The sequence below is a fragment of the Aspergillus clavatus genome, genomic scaffold, assembly GCF_000002715.2.
Source record: "Aspergillus clavatus NRRL 1 1099423829805 genomic scaffold, whole genome shotgun sequence".
In the NCBI taxonomy this organism is placed as follows: domain Eukaryota; kingdom Fungi; phylum Ascomycota; class Eurotiomycetes; order Eurotiales; family Aspergillaceae; genus Aspergillus; species Aspergillus clavatus.
Window position 1 is genome coordinate 3,255,024 of NW_001517094.1, and position 19,752 is coordinate 3,274,775.

Genomic DNA, 19,752 nt, shown 5'->3' on the forward strand with positions numbered 1-19,752 from the left:
GGCCGTCGGCTATCGAAAGCAATAACCCCTCAACCCCGGCATACCACGCGTTTCTGTGTTTTGTCATCATATCTAGGTTGTCTTCTAGTCAACTTCTAGTGACCAACTGATATCAACTCTCCCATTTTTCCGTCTTGTGAATAGCATCAGTCTTGCTTACCTTGTCCACCAAGAGAGATGGTTTCAACACGACATCATCCCCGCGATTTCCCATCGCCGCCGCGTGCCAGGTCAAAGTCTCCAGGCCTGTCGGTCAACGGAACTGCCGTGAGACGATGGGTACACACTCCTTCGACGACTATCACTCTCTGGCTATTGGTGTCAGTGCCGTTGGTGGTGTGGGATTCCGGCTACGTTCTATTGCGTCCGCATTCCATGCCAGGTAACAAGCTACATTCACCTATCTGGACTCCGTACGCGCTCTATGGATCCATCGACTATATTTACGGCTGGCCGTCGTTCGATGCTGGGAACGGATTCACAGCCGCACAGACGGTCTTGAATCTCGTCGAAACTGCGGCTTATCTGTATTATCTTTTCATAATTTATAAATATGGAATATCGACGACCCCAACCGGTCGAGGAAGCCAGCACAAGACTCACAAGGGATTTCTGTGGATGTTGACGGGCGGAAAAGTCGTGTCAGGGCGTACAGGAGCGATAGCGCTCTTGGTGGCCTACAGTGCCTCCATCATGACCTTGAGCAAAACCATCCTCTACTGTAGGTGATATACTATCATCTACTCTAAAACAATCGATTGGCTAGCTAATCGAATCCCAGGGTTGAACGAGCTCTTCTCTGGCTTTGCGAATATTGGCCACAATGACGCTCTTACGTTAATCACCATGTGGATTATTCCAAAGTAAGCTTGCATCCTTCTCGGCAAACCAGTCAGTCTCTAACAATAATTTTAGTGGTCTGTGGATCGTCTTCCCAAGCTATAATATATACATCCTCGGCCAGGAGATATTGGCGGCCCTCGAGAGTGCCGCGCCTCTCTCACATATCCGTACCAAGTCAGCATAAGGGCTCATATTCGAATTGATTGGTGAAGATTGTCCGGCTCACCAAATGTGACATGAACACTACGCGCAAATACCCTCGGATAGTCGAGAAACTGAGGCCGAGGCAGAAAACAGGATGAGACCGTTTTAGTCTCGAGGCGACTGATTTTGTGGGAGTGACAGGTACATGCGTGTGCGCACTGACGTGATGAGCACTGCATATGAACCAGCGACTGCCTATCTCTACGAGATAGCAAGCGACATGTACTATAGACTCGATTTTCATTTTCCAATGAAACATCTGAAATTTTAATAGGCGATTTAGAATAGATTAACTGTCTACGCCTGAAGCCTACCAGAAAGGATGCCGTTCGGTGATCCAATGGTCTAATAGTCCCTTAATAAACTTCAATGCCCTGCTCTCGAGTCCTTTGGGCACCCACCATGCGACAACAGCGGACTTTCTCATAGCATTGGTCAAACCAGGTGCTCTCCTGGTTCTAGATGTTACTCTAATCGTTCTATACAACAGCCGTCATTGTTCACGATAATGCATCGCTGATTATTAATCCAGAGCACGATGGCGGCCAGAAATGCCAAGCCGCCATTTACTGACACTTCCCCATATTTGCCAGCGCCCGCACCAGCATCGGCCTTATCCCACAGTTTCATCCGCTCTCCAGAAATCTCCCAGGGTCCGAAGACGGATATCCCCGCACTCGCTGCTGACCTACTAAACGATGCTCCGGGCCTTGCGTCTTGGGTTTTCTCACCCGTCATGATCCCACCCGACTCTGTGGAGTCTCCCCCGGTCTCGTCCGCCGGTCCGACCCTGGCCCCCGATGACGGCGCGATACCCGAAGATTTCGATGTCCAGAGTCGGGCCAGCTCGCGAGACCCGGGCAGCGTCCAGACGGCGGGCGATACCGGCCTTGCGCAGGACGGCGCGCACGACCCCCAGCGCGACGACTCTAGAGACGACCTCACCCAGAACCCCAACGAGAACGGCGCGGGCGGCAAGCCGCCATGGAGCGAGATGAAGACAAAGGCCGGGAAGGAGCGGAAACGACTGCCGCTAGCATGTATCGCATGCAGGAGGAAGAAGATCCGATGCTCGGGCGAGAAACCCGCATGCAAGCATTGTTCGCGGTCGCGGATCCCGTGCGTCTACAAGGTTACCACAAGGAAGGCGGCGCCTCGCACGGACTACATGGCGATGCTGGATAAGCGGTTGAAGCGGATGGAGGACCGAGTCATCAAAACGATCCCCAAGGATGAGACGAGAGATATGGCGGCAATCGGCAGGTCCGTTGTTCGGCCGCCCCAACCGGGCCAGGCATTGAAGGCTCAGAAGAAGCGGTCAGCGGAAGAAGCTTTTGCGGCGGAGATGGACGAATGGGCCCGCGGGGACCGCAGGGCGCCGCAGGATACGTTCCCCATGCGCGGTGAGGGCAAGGCATCTGATGTGACGGGTCTTCTGACGGAGGGTGCCGAGTTCTTGCCGTCCTTGGAGATTCAGGAACATCTGGCGGAGGTCTTCTTCGACTGCGTGTACGGGCAGTCGTATCTTTTGCTCCACAAGCCGAGCTTCATGCGGCGATTGAAAGCGAGGACCGTTCCGCCGGTATTGATCCTGGCTGTCTGTGCTGTCTCGGCTCGATTCTCGACACATCCCCAGATCAACTCGGACCCGCCTTTTCTGCGCGGAGAGAACTGGGCTAACCCGGCGGCTGCCATTGCGCTCAGCCGACACGACGAACCGAGCATCACCATTCTCACTGTCTTTCTTCTATTGGGCCTTCACGAATTCGGAACCTGTCATGGTGGGCGTAGTTGGTCTTTCGGTGGCCAAGCGCTCCGCATGGCTTACGCTTTACAACTCCACCGGGAGCTCGACTATGATCCTTTAATGAATCAAAGTACAGGAAATGGGGCACAGCTTAGCTTCACGGACCGGGAGATTAGGAGACGGACCATGTGGGCTTGTGTTCTAATGGATCGATACAACTCGTCTGGAAGCCAGCGCCCGCCCATAGGAAATGAGAAATTCCTTCAAATACAGCTCCCAATCAAAGAGTCTTCATTTCAGTTGGAGATACCCGGTCCGACAGAAGACCTAGACGGAAACATTCCCAATCCAGTTCCGGAAGACGTCGGTCAGCTGTCCAATGCCAAGGACAACATGGGCGTGTCGGCCTACATCATTCGGGCCGTGATGATCTGGGGCCGCATCGTCGATTATCTCAACCTTGGTGGGAAGAGAAAGGACGAGCACCCATTATGGTCGTCTGAATCAGGGTATATGAAACTGAAACGACAGATTGAGGAATTCTCCGCGACCTTACCGAACCATCTCGCATTCACATTCGAAAATCTTCAAATCCACGCCGCAGACAAAATCGCCAACCAATTTCTCTTCCTCCACATCATCATCCACCAGAACATGCTTTTCTTGAACCAATTTGCTATCCCGCTGTCACCGGGGGGGCGGCCCCCCAAGGATATGCCCAAATCCTTCCTCAGTAATGCTGGGCGCGCGGCCGTGGAGGCCGCACATCACATTTCCGTATTGATAGATCGCGCCTCTGCATACCCACTTACAGTCCCATTTGCTGGATATTGTGCATATTCGGCGAGCACAGTCCACATCTGGGGTATCTTCTCGAAAAACGCACAGTTGGAAGCTCGATCGAAAGAGAACCTTCGACATACCTATCGATACTTGAACAAAATGAAGAAGTACTGGGGAATGTTTCATTACATGGTCGAGAGCGCCAAGGACCGGTACCGGCAGTTCGCAGATGCGGCCATCAAGGGCTCGGTTGCCACTCAGAATGGCGGTCAGATCACGCCCATGTTCCAGTACGGCGACTGGTTCGACAAATACCCTCACGGCGTATCTAGGCTTCACTGGGAGGACGCTGACTCCAGGCAGAAGGACCGCGCCGACGAAGCGGTGATGGGACAAAAGCCCGACCTTCAAAGCGTGGAGGATTTCTTTGCGAGCCTTTCTCCTTCAACACCTCAGTACAGCACTCCACGCCGATCGCATGTTAGGAAGGGAAGTAAGGCTGTTGCTGGGCCAGAGCAACCGACCCCGACACCGCCGGTGATCGACATGAGCATGAATGACGCCCCAGGCATGCTGGGTACATCGGGAACCGGCTTTCCCCATCCAACGATGTACGACCAACAAAGTCGAGCAGCTCCTTTCGGGCAGACAGGTTTCGAATTCGGCGTTCCCGAGGACCAGCTTCCCCAGTTGGACCGGCAATTCGTCTACGGCTCCTTCAGCGGTTTCGACCCTTCCTCCGCCTCGTTGGTCCCAGCCGACACTCCCGGCATATCGACTTCCAGTGGCGCGGATCCCCAATCAACTCAGGATACGTCGGCCATCTTCGCGGGGCAAATCGACCCCAACGTCCCGTCGGGCGCAGGGGAATACTACCAGCCCAGCGCCTGGTTCTTACCGTTCAACCTTGACCCGGTGGGCGCAGCCAGCCTCGACTCGAGCGTCCCCGCGCCCGGCTCCAGCAGCGGGAATGGCGCCGCAGACATGGCCTCGTTCAATGGAACGGGGAGTATACCCCTGGGCGCCTACGATCTGGGAATGGGAATGGACCAAGGAACTCATCCATGATGTCCGGTACAGCTTGGTATTCTGAGCTCGAGTTTTTTTTTTTTTTTTTTTGCGTTTGCGTCCTGCGTGGGAAGGGGTTTTTGGTTGGCTAGGTATTGGGAAATTATGGGAGTTCACGTGCTTAGTTATATATATCTGTCTTCTGTCTATATATATTGCCGTCGATTGTGACTTACTTGTATATATCCATGCTATATTACCTGTTTATTTTATATATATATATATATTTATATTTTTTTTCTTTCCATGTCAACCGGATTCTATCGAAATTAGAGTAAAGAGCATCGACATAGGATCAAATAAAAAGGGAAGTAAAAAAAGACTTTTTTCCTAGTACATCAAATGGGACAACAAAACAATTGTGCAAAAGAGCTAAGTCACGGAGGAAGGTAAAAAAGAGCAAAAAAGAAGGTTGCATCATCCGTGAATCGAACACGGGCCTCGTCGATGGCAACGACGAATTCTACCACTAGACCAATGATGCTAGTTGATATTGTAAATGGGCTATTTTAGATTTATAATCAACTTTCATGCTTTTAGATCAACAACGCACTAGAATCCGAGGACGCATTGCCCTGTCAAAGAGCTATATATAGCACACTAATAGTTGTAAATCGGAAGCAAGATGATCACACTACAAGTCACATGTAGCTCATACAACGAATACATACACATAGAAACAAGAACGAAATCGTAACTAAAACCAGGAAAGGGTCGTACAGCAGACATATCGTAAATCAGTCATCTATCAGAGATACTGGCCAAACCAGTGCCAGAAGAAAGAGCAGAGAGAAGAAGACGAAGAAGTGTACAGTGTATACCAGCACATCAGTCATCCCATGTCTCGTCTAGTTGGTCTATCAGGCGGTTCTCCGCGTCCACGTCGGAGGCGTGGCTGTCTCGTCCTCGGCGGCCGCCGATTGCGCCGATGAAGCCGCCGCTCGAACCGTTTGCGCGGCCGTGGCCGAGGGTGGGGGATCGTTTTAGGCGGAAGAGACGACCGAGCGAGGAGAAGAGGATGATGAACATGTCCTGCGCGAGGGATCGCCGGTCAGCTTATTTCTTGTTGGGGTACCGGGGCCCGAGTAAGGAATGAGGCGATGCCAGATAAATGAAGACAATGACTATATAGATTATCCAGATGTGCCAGTATAGCCTCTTTTCTGTTCTAAACAAAGGAGGGAATATGCCCATGTTCAACATAGGCCTAGAGCGAGAACAATGAAAGAGGGGGTGAGATAATCGGGGAAAGCGAAACTGCCTTCTCGGCGCAACCAAGCCTCAGACCAGCTAAAGTCAAGGTCAATCCAACCTAGAAATCGGCAACCCTGCGCTGCTGATCTCTTTGTAGGGGCTCAGGCGTCGTGGCCTGGATCGAGAACGAAAACACCGAAAGCACACCACAGTCAAGATACTCACTTTAATGAAACCAAAAATCCCCGCCCAGAGACTATAGTTTGGACACTGCCTCCAACCTCGCTGGTGCATGACTGTTCGCTGGTAGGCACAACCACCAATCAGGTATGCGGCAACGGCAATTAAGGCACTATAAAGATAACAGCGTTAGCCAGGGAGCTAGATGGTCGAAGGAAGTCTACTCACATCACACCAAACACGCCCGCCGGGCCAAGTCCCTCTCCATTGGCATGACCGATGCTACCGCAAGCAGCCGAACTTCGGACTTCAAAGAAGTACGTGCATTGATCCATAGTGCCAACGAAGGACGCTGTCGCTTGGTATGAGAGAGCATCGCGATCGCACAGGAAAGACATGATCGTCGACTTATTGCGCGAACTGTGTCCAATCTGCTCGCCGGGACAAGGGGAGCCATCCGTGTAGTTTAGGACAAGTTTGCGACCTCGAAATAATGGCTGTGATGCTTGTTGACTACATCACGAGTCAGCTTAGCGCCGAGAACAATCCCCAGTCACCCAGATTCAGCTTACCCAATCGAATATATCTTGCCTTCCTTCTCGTAATACGCGCTCACATTCCTCCATCTGTCGCGCTCTATCCCCACCACATCCTTTACATCCTCAATGACGGGCGCGCAGACATTCAATGTGAAATTGGCACCATAGTCGTGCCCCTTGGCATGCCAGCTCTCCTTCGGTATGTTTTTGCGACTTCTCTTGCCGTCCGACTCATCCGGTAGGGACACGGAGATCGAGTTCAGATCGTGGTAGAGACCGGTAGTGGGGGAGCGTGCTACACACGGCGCAAGACCATCCTTCTTGGCAGGAGTATCAGGGGCAGCGTAGGCGGATGAGACAGGAGTAGATAGAAGGAATAAAAGCCCCAGGAATGAGCCAGCCAGCGACTTCATACTGAGGAATCAATCCTTGTAGGATGCGAATGGGCGAATTTCGGTGGATGACGACGTAATAAGACCACGATGAAAGGAGGCTAACCAATTAAAGAGTGTGCTAGATGGATAAAATATAGTTCAAATAAAGGAAATAGAGGGGAAAAAAAGAAGATGATTCAAAGAGAGACACAAGAGGATGGAAGAAGAAGAAGAAGAAGACAAGAAGCAGTTGTTGCAGTGAGACTGTGGGATATGATGAAGCGGTCGCATTTCCCCAACCTCCACGTGCGGAGAGGAGAAGCTTCCACCAGGCACAATTACAAAAGCCATCCGGGAGGCTGAGACGGTGCACTACTATGGAGTAGACAACGGCTCTGACTGGATCTCTCATCTCACTCCAACTCCAAGAATAACACAAAACAATACAGGGGCCGAGACATTGAAGGCAGCAATCGGCTTCTGCTGATCCGGCCTCATACGTCGATAGTCGGAACGGGATCGATCAAGGATCTGCGCTTTTATCACTAAATTCCGGGGTTGTCTCTGATTTTTTTCCTCTACATATTTAAAACCCTCGGCTTCCCTTCAGATAAACAACTCTACACCGCAGCAGATCATTTCATCTGACTCGACCTTGTCAATCTTGACAATGGCGTCGAAAAAGTCTGATGACAAGCCCAAGGTTCCCATTCAACCTGTTCCGGAGAAGCGTGGCTATGAATTTCAGGGGCCGTATGTTGATAACTTACCATGGGGGCGATTTCTCTGTAAGCTGACATTGTATAGCATTGGAGCTTTCGGCATCATCTTCGGCCTACCTGTTCTGATCTACGCCTTCACGTTCCTCTGTAACGATATCTCTGGCTGTCCCGCGCCATCCCTTCTTTATCCCTCGACATTTTCAATTGATAAGCTGAAGCAGGAGGTGGGCTGGCCACAGGATGGGAACAGAGCGTTTTACGACACTCGAGTCACTCAGTGGGTGCTGAGCTACTACCTTTTGAGCTTGTTCCTGCAAGTGTTCCTCCCTGGCACCGAAGTCGAGGGAACTGAGCTTGCCTGTGGAGGACGGCTTAAATACAAGTTCAATGGTAATTATACCCCGCGCTTCGGGGACTTTTGGGTGGTTGTCTGACTGTCGCATAGCTTTCCTGTCGGCTGCCTTGATCCTGTCGGGATGTGCAGTTGGCACATATTTGAACGGTGCAGACTTCGTGGTTTGGACTTTCCTGTGGGATAACTATGTGCAGGTGATCACAGCAAATCTGATAATCTGCACTGTCATTGCATTCTTTGTCTACGTGAGGAGCTTCTCAGTTCCCGCTCCTGGTCAGCTGAACCCCGAGCTTCGGCAATTAGCCCCTGGGGGCCACACTGGCAATGCATTGTACGATTTCTTCATCGGCCGGGAGCTCAACCCCCGCATCGAGCTGCCCATCCCGTTCGTGAGCAAGACGGCGCGGACCATTGACATCAAGTCGTGGTGTGAGATGAGGCCCGGTCTGCTGGGATGGATCATTCTCAACCTGTCCAACATCGCTCATCAGTACCGCACCCACGGCTACATCACCGACTCGATTGTCTTCGCGACTGTGTTCCAGGCATTCTACGTTCTGGATGGCCTTTACATGGAGCCGGCCCTTTTGACGACGATGGACATCATCATGGATGGGTTTGGTTTCATGCTTTCCTTTGGCGATTTGGTCTGGGTTCCATTTCTGTACAACTTCCAGACCAGATACCTCTCCGTCTATCCCTACGAGCTCGGTCTGAGCGGAATCCTCATTGTTCTGGCCGTGACTGCAGTGGGCTACTCGATCTTCCGCGGCGCCAACAACCAGAAGAACCGCTTCCGCACCAACCCCGACGACCCCCGTGTGAAGCATATCAAGTATATCAAAACGGCCACTGGCTCCAAGCTAATGACGTCCGGCTGGTGGGGCTGTGCGCGCCACATCAACTACCTTGGCGATTGGATCATGTCTTGGTCTTACTGCCTCCCTACCGGTATTGCCGGTTATGCTATCATCGAGAGCATCAGCCCGTCATCTGGAGAGATTCATAGGCAGGCCGTGCAAACACCCGAGGCTCGCGGCTGGGGAATGGTGTTCACGTATTTCTACATGATTTACTTCGGCGTGTTGCTGATTCACCGGGAACGCCGTGATGAAGAGAAGTGCAAGAGGAAGTACGGCGCCGACTGGGACCGTTATACATCCCTTGTCCGAAGCCGGATCATTCCGGGTATCTACTAAGCGTCGCATGGGTGGGCCTCTGCTGCGCATGCCACATCCGTGCCCTTCCTTCTGTGTGCAAACTCCTGGGATAAAAGCTTGTAATTGTACTCATGCGCGGTGTATGCTGCTACTGAGACCTTTTTTTTTTCACAAAATAAAGATGAACTAATAGAAATATGCAAGGTGCATTTGCATCCAGTCAATCATAAATTATTGTTTAACAAATGATGTTGAGGATACAACTCATCGCTTCCGTTTCTTGGTATCAATCAGGACATCCAGACCCCAATCTTCGTCGCCTTCGTTGGGCACCCATCCTTTCAAAGCCTCCTTAGTATCCCGGACAGCATCCTTGCGTGCTTTGACGGACACAGTTAAAGCCACTGGCTCCTTTTTAAAGTTTTCGTAACTATACGCGTTGACCAGCCTTAGAAGCGACTCTTCCTGCAGCAACAGACTCGCTGCATCACCACCCTCAGCGGCATCCCCCGAAGCAAAGCACAGCAGCACCGTATCACGAACAAAAGCCCACAACTTCGCACGAGACAAAGCGGAAGCCCCCCTCGGCGTAACAGACGCGGCGCGGTTCCCCTGCTTGACCCCGTTGATGATCGTCTCATACAAACCCGTTTTCGAGCCCCGCAGCACAGGCAGGGCCTTGGCGCCGTTTTCAGCCACGACATGGCCCTCAAGCGGTAGCGGTAGGGAAGGCGCGGCCGTCCACACGGCCGACACGTTCCCCGGTTTACTCTTCCGCGGCGCTGGCTGCAGCGGCGGCAGCCCAAGTTCCGGCATGGGCTTCGGTTTCCGGAACGTCCACAGCGCATGCACCAGCTCCGTCGGGACGGAGAGGATCTCGAACGGGCGTAGCCTGTATCCGTAATGCGGCGTGTCGGAGCCAGGGGTGTGCGATTCTGGCCAAAACCGGCCCTTCAAGGGCTTCATCCGGCCAGTCTCGCTGAAACAGCGCGCGCAGCCTGCGCGGCTGATTTCCTCTTCTGGGAGGATGTAGCCGGCGATGTAGGCGTTGTCCGTGGGCGCGACGAGGAGGCTAGTCTCGTACGAGAGGAGGGAGGAGACCTGGTGGAGGGCGAGTTTGTCCGAGCAGGACTTGCTGCGGGTTGCTTCGGCGTCCGCGCGTGCCGGTTTGCGGCGGACGATGCCGAGGCGCGAGAAGTAGCCTCGTCCGTCGAGGAGGTCTGTCTCCGGTGAGGGGTCTGGACCTTGGGCTTGGGATTCAGGGGTGGTGGTTTCCCAGGGGCTCGGGTCATCTTGCGCGGCCATGCAGAGCTCCATGCTTGCGTCGCCGCAGGGAGCGCAGGTGCAGTACATGTAGATTCTGATGTCTGGCTGCAGTTCGAAGGGTGGCCATGCTATTGTCGATGACCGTGTAGGCGTTGTACTGCGCACAGTATGCTTCCAGCGGATAAATGGTGACGGTGTCCCTCCTGCTGTATCCGCAGCGGAGGACGCTCCCCGCTGCCGTTCCTTGGCCAGCACGACGTGGCATTCAGATAGAAGCCAGTGGTTGAATGCGCGGAGGGCTAGGATCTCCGCGTGCCAGTCATGCAATACCAGACCTTTGCACTTGGGAATCTGCGACGCCGGTAGACATTTTGCGCCAGTGCTATAACCATCAGCGCCAGGCCTAGTCGAGAAGGAGTAGAGTGAGACTCTGAAAAAACATACGTGACTGTCACACAGCTCAGTTTCTCCGAAGGTGTATTCTCCCCTACACTAGTCAGTCCAAGCCCAGATCCACAAGACAAAGAAGAATGCACACCTTTCACAACAACTATCCCAGCCATGGGGATCCATTCCCGCGATCCATCTGGGTAGACGGTGGGCTTGCTTCGAGGAGGCAAGCCATCGAAATGAGCATGCACCAAGGACGCAATACGTGACGGCAACGTAGATTCAGAGTCAGGGCTATCCATCGGAAATCATCTCGTCACAGCTATTCCAAACCATATCCATTGTCTTTTTTTTTTTCTTTCCCTTTCAATCCTCCCATCCAACCGTCACCAAGTCACGTGATGTATCGCCATCCTTATCAGAAAAGAAATGACCTTCCCCCAACTCCAACCAACCCCAAACAGCCATCAAGACCCCCCAAAAAACGCCAACCTCACAAAACCTCCAGAAACCAAACCATAGAATCCATTTAAAATGGCTGATAAACTCCGCACCCTCCAGAACCTCGAAGCCCTGCAGGCCCGCCACATCGGTACCGGCCACGCCGACACAACCAAGTACGAGTGGGAATCCAACATCATCCGCGACAGCTACGCCTCGTACATCGGGCACCCGCCGCTGCTGGCGTACATGGCGGTGGGGATGGGCGAGTCGAAGGAGAAGATGCGGGTTGCGATGATTGAGAAGATGGTGAGGGGTGCAGGGAATCCGCCGGAGGTGAGTTAATCTATTAATGAGGAGGAATGGGGAGGTGGTTGAGTGAACGAAGGGCTGATTCTGGTGGTTGTTCAGACGCAGGAATAATAGCCCGGGGGAGCGTATGAAATTGATATAAGAAATGCTGCCTTTGTTGGTGGTGATTGAATTGAAGGAGTGAATAACGCCCCTGCGGATTCGGGGGCCAAGAGAGACAGACTTCGGCTGCGCTCCGTTTATCCGGCTCATGTTCGCTTGAGGGGAATGGGGGCGATGGGAAATGCGGCGTCTGGGGAGGAATGATATACCGGCGTGTTGCCGCGGGCCATACTCGGCGATTCTGGTAGCAAGGCGCCCGTGTACGCCGTGCAGGTTGCAGACGGATCGCGAGAAGTTTGGTTGTGTGGATGGAAAGACAATGCAGAACAAGTTTGCTATTGTCCCATGGCAAGTGGTGGCTCTACAGCCTTTGCTGGGCACAACCAGAGGGGCCATTAATCTGTGTACTTAGAAGACAGCCCTAGGAGAGCTTGAATCTACTTCATGTTGCCTACAGGCGATGATTATCTTTTACATCTCTTGCGACATGCTTTCGTTTCATCCATTATCAAGCATAAGATCCAGAACTCCACTAACCCAAGCTGATGCACAAATGACGCTAGGAAATATTAGGTACAGACCAGCAGATCCCTTATGATACTTCGTCTCGCTTCGCAGGGGAATGGCGCACAGCATCAGTGGCTCTCGGCATTCCCTTTCTGCTGCGCCGCCAATTTGGTATTCTCCGCCTGCAGCGACGCAACCAAGTCCAGCCATTTCTGCCGTTCTGTTCGAAGCCGCTCAATCTCCTTCTTCAGCGTCTCAACCTCCTGTCGCAAGCCATCGGTTTCCGCCCGGGACCGCGTCTTTTCCTCGCGTTCGGCGTGCTTCCGCTGCTGCACTTCGATCTTCGACGCTTCCTTGAGCTGGTGCTTCTCGATCTTCCCGAGCTGTTTCAGGAGCTTGGATTCCTGCTGGAACAGACCAGATGCGATCTTGTGCAAGTGGGCTGTATCGGAGTTGCCCTTGTTTTTGTGGCGACGAGACGGGTCAGACGGGGTGGGTGTGCCGTCCACTATCGGCTTCTGGTCACTACTGGCGGTACTCGCTTGATCGCTTGCGCCGGAGTCACCTCCCGCCGCCGCAGCGATGACTTTGGCTTTCTTTGGGTCTATGTCATTGGGGGACTCGAGCCGAAGTGTCTGGATCTCGTTCCGGACGTTGTCCAGCTGAGCTTCCACTTCGCGTTTCCGCTGCGCCAGCTTGACGAGTTGCTTCTCATGGGACGAGAGCTTGCCTTTCTTGTTCATATTCATCATCTCTAACGAGGGTATGTTCTCCGCAATCTCCAGGAGTGGGGTGGTGGGCACAGAGTTGGGTAAAGACACTGCCTGTGAGGTCTGCGATGCCGCATCGGCAGCCGGTAAGTCGGGGGTCTTTTCGAGGTTTTCCGTGCCTCCCTTCCCTTTTGCCCTACTAATGTCCGACGAGGAGACTTTCTCGCTCGGTGCGTCAGTCTCGTCTGACGAGCTGTACTGAGCCGATGATTCGCGTGTGTGCTGCGGTAGATAGTCCAGAACGGCTTTGGGCGCATATCGCTCCAGGCCTGCGTTGAGCAGATATGAAAAGCTGGCAATGAGGCCGTGATGTTCCTCTTCTTCGTACTCGGTGTAGCCGCTCTCGGAGTCAGTGCTTTCATGTGCCCGGCCGTCCATTGAGGATCCATCGAGTGGTTTCCCTGAAGATAATTGTCGGTGATCCTCCCGCTTATCCTTCCCAGGTCCATCCGAGTCGCGACACGCCCAATCCAGGAATTTGACAGAATCGGTGCAAATACTCTTCGGGGTTCCTTTCTCGACCATCCATCGGGGAATACTGCCGCCAGGATCGCTCCGAGTCACCATAATCCACTCGACCGGATACGAGTCCTCGTCATCCGGCTGGTCATCGTGGCCGTCTGTGTTCTCGTTCTGCTTCTCCTGAGCCGCCGAGCCTGTGTTTCCCCGTTTCCGGCCAACCTTTTCGTCCAAAGCTCCTTTCTGCTGCGTAGCTTCCACCAAAACGCCGCCGCGAAGTAGGTTATCCTCACTGCAGACCGGCGACAAAGCCTTCCCATGCGGCACGTCCTTCCCCGGCGGTTTACTGACAGGAATCTCCCTGATAAACTCGACAGACTCATACTGACCCCGGATATATCCCTGATTCGGCGGCGCATCGGGGTGCTCACAGGGTTTCGAGACCATCATCCAGTTCCGGCCGCGTCTCCGCGCCTCCGCACCATTATTCGCAGTGCCGATCTCCGCATCCACCCCATTCACCTCCGTCTCCCAGTCAATGATTAGGGTCACGAAGTCCCGCGGCGTAGTCGGCTTGGGAAACTGCGCCGAGACATGGTACACATTGACGGTTCCCAGGGTTTTCAGCCCCTGCTCATCCTTCACCTCCACCCGCTCGAGGAGCCGCTCCGCCCCAATACCGCGCACCGCCTGGTCGGCAATATGCCCCTTGCGCATCCGCGCCTCGTTCGCCCGCAGCGTCTCGTCCATCTCGCTGGCGAGCTTCTCCTTCCACCGCGAAAAGGGCAGCCCCGCGTGCACGCTGCGACGGCCGAACCAGGCGCCCTTGCCATTGCTGCCCTGGACCTTGTAGATGGGGATCTCGAGCGGGTTGTCCTTCACGCTGCTGATCTTGATGGGTTTGCCCCAGTGTTTATAGAGGGATGTGGTCTCTGGATCTGTGGAGCGGGTCCTAGCGGGAGACGGTGCGAGGCGCGAGGCGGCGGGGGAGCTGGGATCGACGGCGTAGCGGGTGTGGCTGTGGGAGGGGAGGGGCTCAGGTACGGAGTCGACGATCAGACGTGCTTTGCTGGAGATGTCGTGGATGTAGGAGCGTAGTTTGTCGGGATCGGTGGGAATGCTGTCCCATGTGACTGGGGCGAGGCATTGTAATGCGTCCTGTAGCGCTGCCATTTTTTGTGACGCGAGCTGCGAGGTTTGCGCTTTGGTGAAAGCTTGATCTTCTTCTGATTGATCTGGGGATCTTTTAGGATATACCGTCAATCTGCTCCGTCTGCTTCCACGAAGAAAAAAAGATGTGTCGAGTTGTCGTCTGCATTAGCAAGCACTGCGAGTTTGCTGAATCTGAAAACAAAAGAAGCACAGGAAGATAAGTACAATCGACAATCAAGGCATCAATCAAAAGAAAACCAGCAAGTCCAGTGAAGCCCACACAGTCCTTATACCTAGATGATGCAATTCATGAAACTAGTCGAGATCGTTGTTTGTTTCTCCCCGTTTCTTCGTCGTTGTTGAGGCGGCCTTGTTCTGGGCATTGACGTCATGGCGTCTCTGGTGTTGGCCCTCCGCACTCTCAACATCACTAGTGAAGTGAGTCGTGACTGTTAGAGGTCTTCACATCAACTGTGCCTCTACAGGCATCAAAGTCTACATCTGGACTGCCCTGTGTCAATTCTCACCTCACATATTGGGAGGAACGGTGAACGTCTTCCGATGTGTATAAAATACTGACCTCGACACAGCCGGCTACTGTGCAAGCTGCACTGTTTCACTTCAAATTATAATGTTTTCTTCGAACTAGATACATCATACGCAAGTAATTCAGTACATGCGACGAACGAGTGATGACAGTTTCAAGGAAAGAAAGAGAGTGAAGATATACTGAGGGTTCCAGCCCTCTTTCCAAACACCCGAAAGGGAGTAAAGAATTATGCCAGCGTCCGACTCTCGTCATCGTCCACAAACTCCACTCAGTGAAGAGGGGCCGTGAAACGAGCGTATCCAGGTAATATCAAAAATCCAGCCCGGACGATAGGGGACGAACCTATCGCGCGACCTACAAGGGACAGGGGACAACAGACTGAGAAGGCTACTTGGTCTCAAGAGGGCTGATAGCGCGCCAACGAGGTCACAGACCAACGTGGTGCCCAGCCTGATCAAGAGGCCTGCCACAGGCAGACTCTTCCAACTCCTGCAGATTACCGCAGTTTGTTCCCGGCCGTTTGGACCCCATTCCCCTGTGGTCGATAAATCTGCTATCGCAGGACATGCCAGATGTCCTGCGATACAGCGCTGCACGGCATCCATCTCCCATTCCAGTCTGGTATCCTGCACCAGAAGAGAGAGGATATCAACAGGTCCCCGGAAACAAGAATAATGCCCAAACCAGTCAGGCATTGTCGGACGCCTCAACGGGACACTGTCGATCTTGCAGTTAGAAAGAAAAACACAAATGAGTGTGTGAGTATTCTTCATCCAAATCATATCCCAAGCCGTGAGGCATACCAGGTCTTCATGACGTATAATGCGGGATGCAACATGAGGGTAAAAGGGAAAAAAATAGCCGACCCGCCGCTTCTTGATGCAATGAGCAGAAGAAAATAGAACGCTGGAAAAAGTGCTGGCTTAACATGAAAAACAAGGAGTAATCGAAGATGTAACCAAGACTATGTTTTGAGCAAAATCAAAAGGGCGAAGCAGAAATGAGCTGGAGTATCCATGGTAGTTCGTTGCAAAATCAAAGATGAGAACGCCGTCACTGATGCCAATTAGTCTGAGGTGGGTATCCGTAGGAAGGTGGCCTCGTGATCTGGCCATCGGTGCTGCACGCGGTCGGTATGCGTTGTAAAAGAGTCTCGGTGGATGGGCTGAGTAGCACTCCAGGACCTGAGCCAAGGACACATGAAACGTCAGGCAGACAGTCACCAGGAGTGTCTTGGTTGCCATGGACTCGATTTACATGGTCATCAGCGCAAAGTCCTGGTATCGGCCGCCCCAGCCGAATCCATCGATTCCCGCAGAGGTGCCGCAGGGTTGTATCAACATACTTGGGAGCGGTAGAGCAGTGAAGGCAGCAGATGTCGCAGCAGCGTTATAATACTGGGTTGAGTCGTATGGCGAAGTGGTGAATGGCAGAATGTATGGTGATGTCGAGCACGGATATTGCATCTCATCTAGACCACTGAGACTGGCCCACAAATTCGGATTAGAATCGCACGTGCTGGTCGTTGTTGGGCTGGATGGTAGTACTTTCCAGGCGTCTACAGACGCGGGGTGCTGCATCGGAGGTTGCCACCAACTCTCCAGACCAGTCGAGCTGGGTAGAAGTGGAGTGGAACGGAGGACATCCACTACTCGAGGGGGCGGAGGAGACAATGGGACAAAAAGGTTTAGGATCGCCGCCTTGGCCTCGTCACTCCTGCCCCCGAGCAGCTCACCTGCGCCATCCTCCTCGAGCCCTTCAAGCGCCTGCACATTGGTGCGATAGACGAATTTGTTAGCAGCCTGCACGAACTCCTCCTGCAGCCTCTTCAGCTGATGTCCCTTGTCGCTCCATTCCCATGTATTGGCTGCGACGTCCACGGAGTAGATGTCCTGGTGGAACTCGACGAGAGCCTCGATGGTCTCCGGGGTCAACTTGAAGGCGACTTCGTTCTGGGAGACCATGTCGACGTGCACAACATATGCTTCGATGTGGATCATCTGGTGATTAAAGATGGCCTCCACCAGGGGGTTCTCGTCCTTCCTGAGTTCGGAGTCCGGTGCCTTGGGAAACATCAAGGAGCATAGAGTCCAAATCGCATTAGGCGAGGACAAGGTCTCCGTCAGACATCTTGTATGTTGTGTAACATTGTTCAGTGGTCTCTTGACCCGATTGACTCGTTTCAAGGTTGCCGTCAACCAGGGCTCGACTTTGGCGTTCAGTACTACATTGGGCGACGACCGTGGCGCAAACGCTGCGGCCGATGAAGGGAGTAAGACGGTAGGCATGATGGACGACTCCAGGCGGAGGGCCGAGAGCGTTGTTGGGTGACGATATGATACTCCTGACGTTTGCGATAGCCACTCGTGATATTTGCGGGGAGAAAACGATAACAGAGGGGGAAGACGTTAGAAATGATGAAAAGCGAAATGGTTAAAAATGATCATGAAGGCGACATTCGCCCACAGCCAGCGTATTTTTTTCCCTCTCAACACAGATCCGTCTGTGGTTCCGAAACCAGCACACGGAGAGTTACCGTAGCAGACGGCGAGTAGGCCTAATATGATCGCCCTACCGCCTGATCGGGTATAGATGAGACCTTAGAAACCAGGGTATATAGATTATTATCGACGTAGACCACAAGGTGAGGATGATGGATTGTTTCGGTCCAGATTAGCTGTGCAGACGAACGCGCAAAGATGGAGATAAGAAAGTAAAAAAAAAAAAAAGAAAGCAAAGAGCGTGGAAGAACAGATAGATGGCTGAGCGAACGTAAAATAACGGAGAGGAGACGAGACGAAAAGAAGAGTGAAGAAGAGGAGGATGAGGGAGAAGAAGGAAGACCAAAACGCGGACGAGGAGGGGCGGGAGAGAGATGACCCAAAAGGGAAATAGGAGGATTCTAGGAAGTGGATGGTGTGCGTGGGCGAAGTCTTCGAGGTTAATGGAGCATAAAACTGATCAAGGATTTTTCTCTTCTTGTTGTCGTTGGGGGGAAAGGGAAAAAAAAAGAAAAAAGGCAAAAGACAGCGGCAGATATTACTCAATATGATAGAAAAAAGGAAAGCATTATTATTATTGATCTAGTACTTTATTCTCAAGGTCTTCTGTCATACCACGAGGTGAACGACATGGTCCTAATATAGCCGGAGAGGATGTCTTATGGCGCACATCCAGCTCCTCTCTTCCCAACTCATTATTTCAACTAAACATCTATCTGCCGACGAGTGATTAAGTTTTTTTCTCCCCTTTCGCAATGACAACAACAATGAACAATTTTGCCTTCGTGGACACACAGATTCCCGATCGTATGGGACGAGGCAGTGATCTCAGCTCTTCAGTCCTCAAGTGGATGCATAGAGCATGGGGGTTTGGCGTTAGTCAGATGCATGTGGCCATAAAGGGGGAGGGGGAAAAGTTGGATATTGAGCAAGAAAGATTTCCTACCTGTCGAATTTCGGTCATCTATATGTATGGCTTGTCATTATTGTACGTATGTATGCAGGTATGGAGGTAGAAAGGCAGCTAAGCCTGTCGCATGCTTGTAGCTGGAGAGTCGAGAATCCTAGTATGTATGTATGTCTTTGTATGCGTATCCGTATTCTTACAATCCATACCATGATGGTGGTACCTCACAGGATACACTTGGTACCTGCTAACTACCGGAGTATAGGACTGTACAGAGTACATAGGAGGTATTATCTGAGACCTCAGGACAGTTAAGTTGCAGAATGCCTCAGAGCAGTCAAAGCAGTGGTAGTTGATAGCTACTAAGCCCCAATGCCCCACTCGCCATCGGCTGCATCTGCGTAGAGCCTTAGTGACTTGCTACCTACTAACCAGTAACTACGACTAATATGATTCGTATCTCAAGGCTCGAAACGGTCTCTCCGGCATACAGACCCCTCCATTCAGCCAAGATCGTCGGGTCTTTGGGGTTGAGAGAGAAGCAACTAAATGTGACATCGCATCAATTACTCAATCATCAATTAGTCAGTCATCGGAGTAGATAAATTAATTACTAGTTACATGATTCAGTTCATCTGCACTATTGTTGGTGTTGAGAACTCGAGATACTAACAGATAGCCAAGTGGGATGTACCCCAGAGGTGGATTGGACATACTACATTGTAATGTAGAATAATACTCTAAAGCAATACATCCGCCACTGGACCTGTTAGTGGGTCGTTTAGTTAGGAATTTTCAGCTGGGAACAGCATCCTTGCTCCACCTTTTTTCTTAGAATGTACTGTAGTAAAGTAAATTGACCTAAGCGAAAAAAAAAATTCAAATGAAGAAAATAAAAAGATGATATCACCGGCAATTAAGATATGGACTACGAAGTAGATAGTTACTACGGAGGTGTGATTAAAGCGTGTCTTGCGCATCCCATCAATGCGGTCGCCCTTGTTTAGGTCCTTCGGCCGAGAAGACCATGAATTCTTCGGCGACTGATTCTGAAAGGATTTGGGGAGAACATGGCCTTTCGCGAGATTGACCAGTCTCGGGAGATCATCGCTCGGGACGACGACTCGAGGCTCGTCGTGGATATTGAAAACGAGGTCCATGTCGGGTAGGTATTGCACGAACTCCTTCATCATCCCAACCGTAGCGTCTCGCTGCCATTGGTGACC

General features: G+C 52.3%; 9 protein-coding genes and 1 non-coding gene across 10 annotated transcripts, besides 2 other annotated features; 4 read left to right on the plus strand and 6 right to left on the minus strand.

The window, feature by feature from the left end:
• Window positions 1–177: 177 nt before the first annotated feature.
• On the plus strand, window positions 178–1,027 carry ACLA_028840 (uncharacterized protein; the record flags this gene model as incomplete). The annotated part of the gene is made up of 3 exons (XM_001269584.1): window positions 178–721; window positions 782–863; window positions 916–1,027. 3 exons carry the CDS (start codon window positions 178–180, stop codon window positions 1,025–1,027), a joined length of 738 nt encoding a protein of 245 aa, XP_001269585.1.
• Window positions 1,028–1,585: 558 nt separating this feature from the next.
• On the plus strand, window positions 1,586–4,645 carry ACLA_028850 (putative C6 transcription factor; the record flags this gene model as incomplete). Its single annotated transcript, XM_001269585.1, has 1 exon — window positions 1,586–4,645. One exon carries the CDS (start codon window positions 1,586–1,588, stop codon window positions 4,643–4,645), a length of 3,060 nt encoding a protein of 1,019 aa, XP_001269586.1.
• A 413-nt stretch (window positions 4,646–5,058) lies between these two features.
• On the minus strand, window positions 5,059–5,129 carry ACLA_028860. The gene has a single exon. It is a non-coding gene; the product is annotated as a tRNA-Gly (tRNA).
• A 344-nt stretch (window positions 5,130–5,473) lies between these two features.
• ACLA_028870 (putative vacuolar sorting receptor (Mrl1)) lies at window positions 5,474–6,971 on the minus strand (the record flags this gene model as incomplete). The annotated part of the gene is made up of 4 exons (XM_001269586.1): window positions 5,474–5,677; window positions 6,065–6,191; window positions 6,248–6,532; window positions 6,592–6,971. The coding sequence occupies 4 exons, from the start codon at window positions 6,969–6,971 to the stop codon at window positions 5,474–5,476; spliced, it is 996 nt and encodes a 331-aa protein (XP_001269587.1).
• Window positions 6,972–7,152: 181 nt separating this feature from the next.
• Window positions 7,153–7,172: a microsatellite.
• A 430-nt stretch (window positions 7,173–7,602) lies between these two features.
• On the plus strand, window positions 7,603–9,208 carry erg24B (c-14 sterol reductase; the record flags this gene model as incomplete). Its single annotated transcript, XM_001269587.1, has 3 exons — window positions 7,603–7,685; window positions 7,740–8,044; window positions 8,100–9,208. 3 exons carry the CDS (start codon window positions 7,603–7,605, stop codon window positions 9,206–9,208), a joined length of 1,497 nt encoding a protein of 498 aa, XP_001269588.1.
• Window positions 9,209–9,433: 225 nt separating this feature from the next.
• Window positions 9,434–11,127, minus strand: ACLA_028890 (tRNA-specific adenosine deaminase; the record flags this gene model as incomplete). The annotated part of the gene is made up of 3 exons (XM_001269588.1): window positions 9,434–10,817; window positions 10,880–10,922; window positions 10,974–11,127. The coding sequence occupies 3 exons, from the start codon at window positions 11,125–11,127 to the stop codon at window positions 9,434–9,436; spliced, it is 1,581 nt and encodes a 526-aa protein (XP_001269589.1).
• Window positions 11,128–11,359: 232 nt separating this feature from the next.
• On the plus strand, window positions 11,360–11,689 carry ACLA_028900 (splicing factor 3B subunit 5 family protein; the record flags this gene model as incomplete). Its single annotated transcript, XM_001269589.1, has 2 exons — window positions 11,360–11,602; window positions 11,678–11,689. 2 exons carry the CDS (start codon window positions 11,360–11,362, stop codon window positions 11,687–11,689), a joined length of 255 nt encoding a protein of 84 aa, XP_001269590.1.
• Window positions 11,690–12,315: 626 nt separating this feature from the next.
• ACLA_028910 (uncharacterized protein) lies at window positions 12,316–14,589 on the minus strand (the record flags this gene model as incomplete). The annotated part of the gene is made up of 1 exon (XM_001269590.1): window positions 12,316–14,589. The coding sequence occupies one exon, from the start codon at window positions 14,587–14,589 to the stop codon at window positions 12,316–12,318; it is 2,274 nt and encodes a 757-aa protein (XP_001269591.1).
• A 1,782-nt stretch (window positions 14,590–16,371) lies between these two features.
• On the minus strand, window positions 16,372–17,406 carry ACLA_028920 (uncharacterized protein; the record flags this gene model as incomplete). Its single annotated transcript, XM_001269591.1, has 1 exon — window positions 16,372–17,406. The coding sequence occupies one exon, from the start codon at window positions 17,404–17,406 to the stop codon at window positions 16,372–16,374; it is 1,035 nt and encodes a 344-aa protein (XP_001269592.1).
• A 1,680-nt stretch (window positions 17,407–19,086) lies between these two features.
• Window positions 19,087–19,119: a microsatellite.
• Window positions 19,120–19,307: 188 nt separating this feature from the next.
• On the minus strand, window positions 19,308–19,716 carry ACLA_028930 (uncharacterized protein; the record flags this gene model as incomplete). Its single annotated transcript, XM_001269592.1, has 2 exons — window positions 19,308–19,367; window positions 19,474–19,716. 2 exons carry the CDS (start codon window positions 19,714–19,716, stop codon window positions 19,308–19,310), a joined length of 303 nt encoding a protein of 100 aa, XP_001269593.1.
• Window positions 19,717–19,752: the final 36 nt, after the last annotated feature.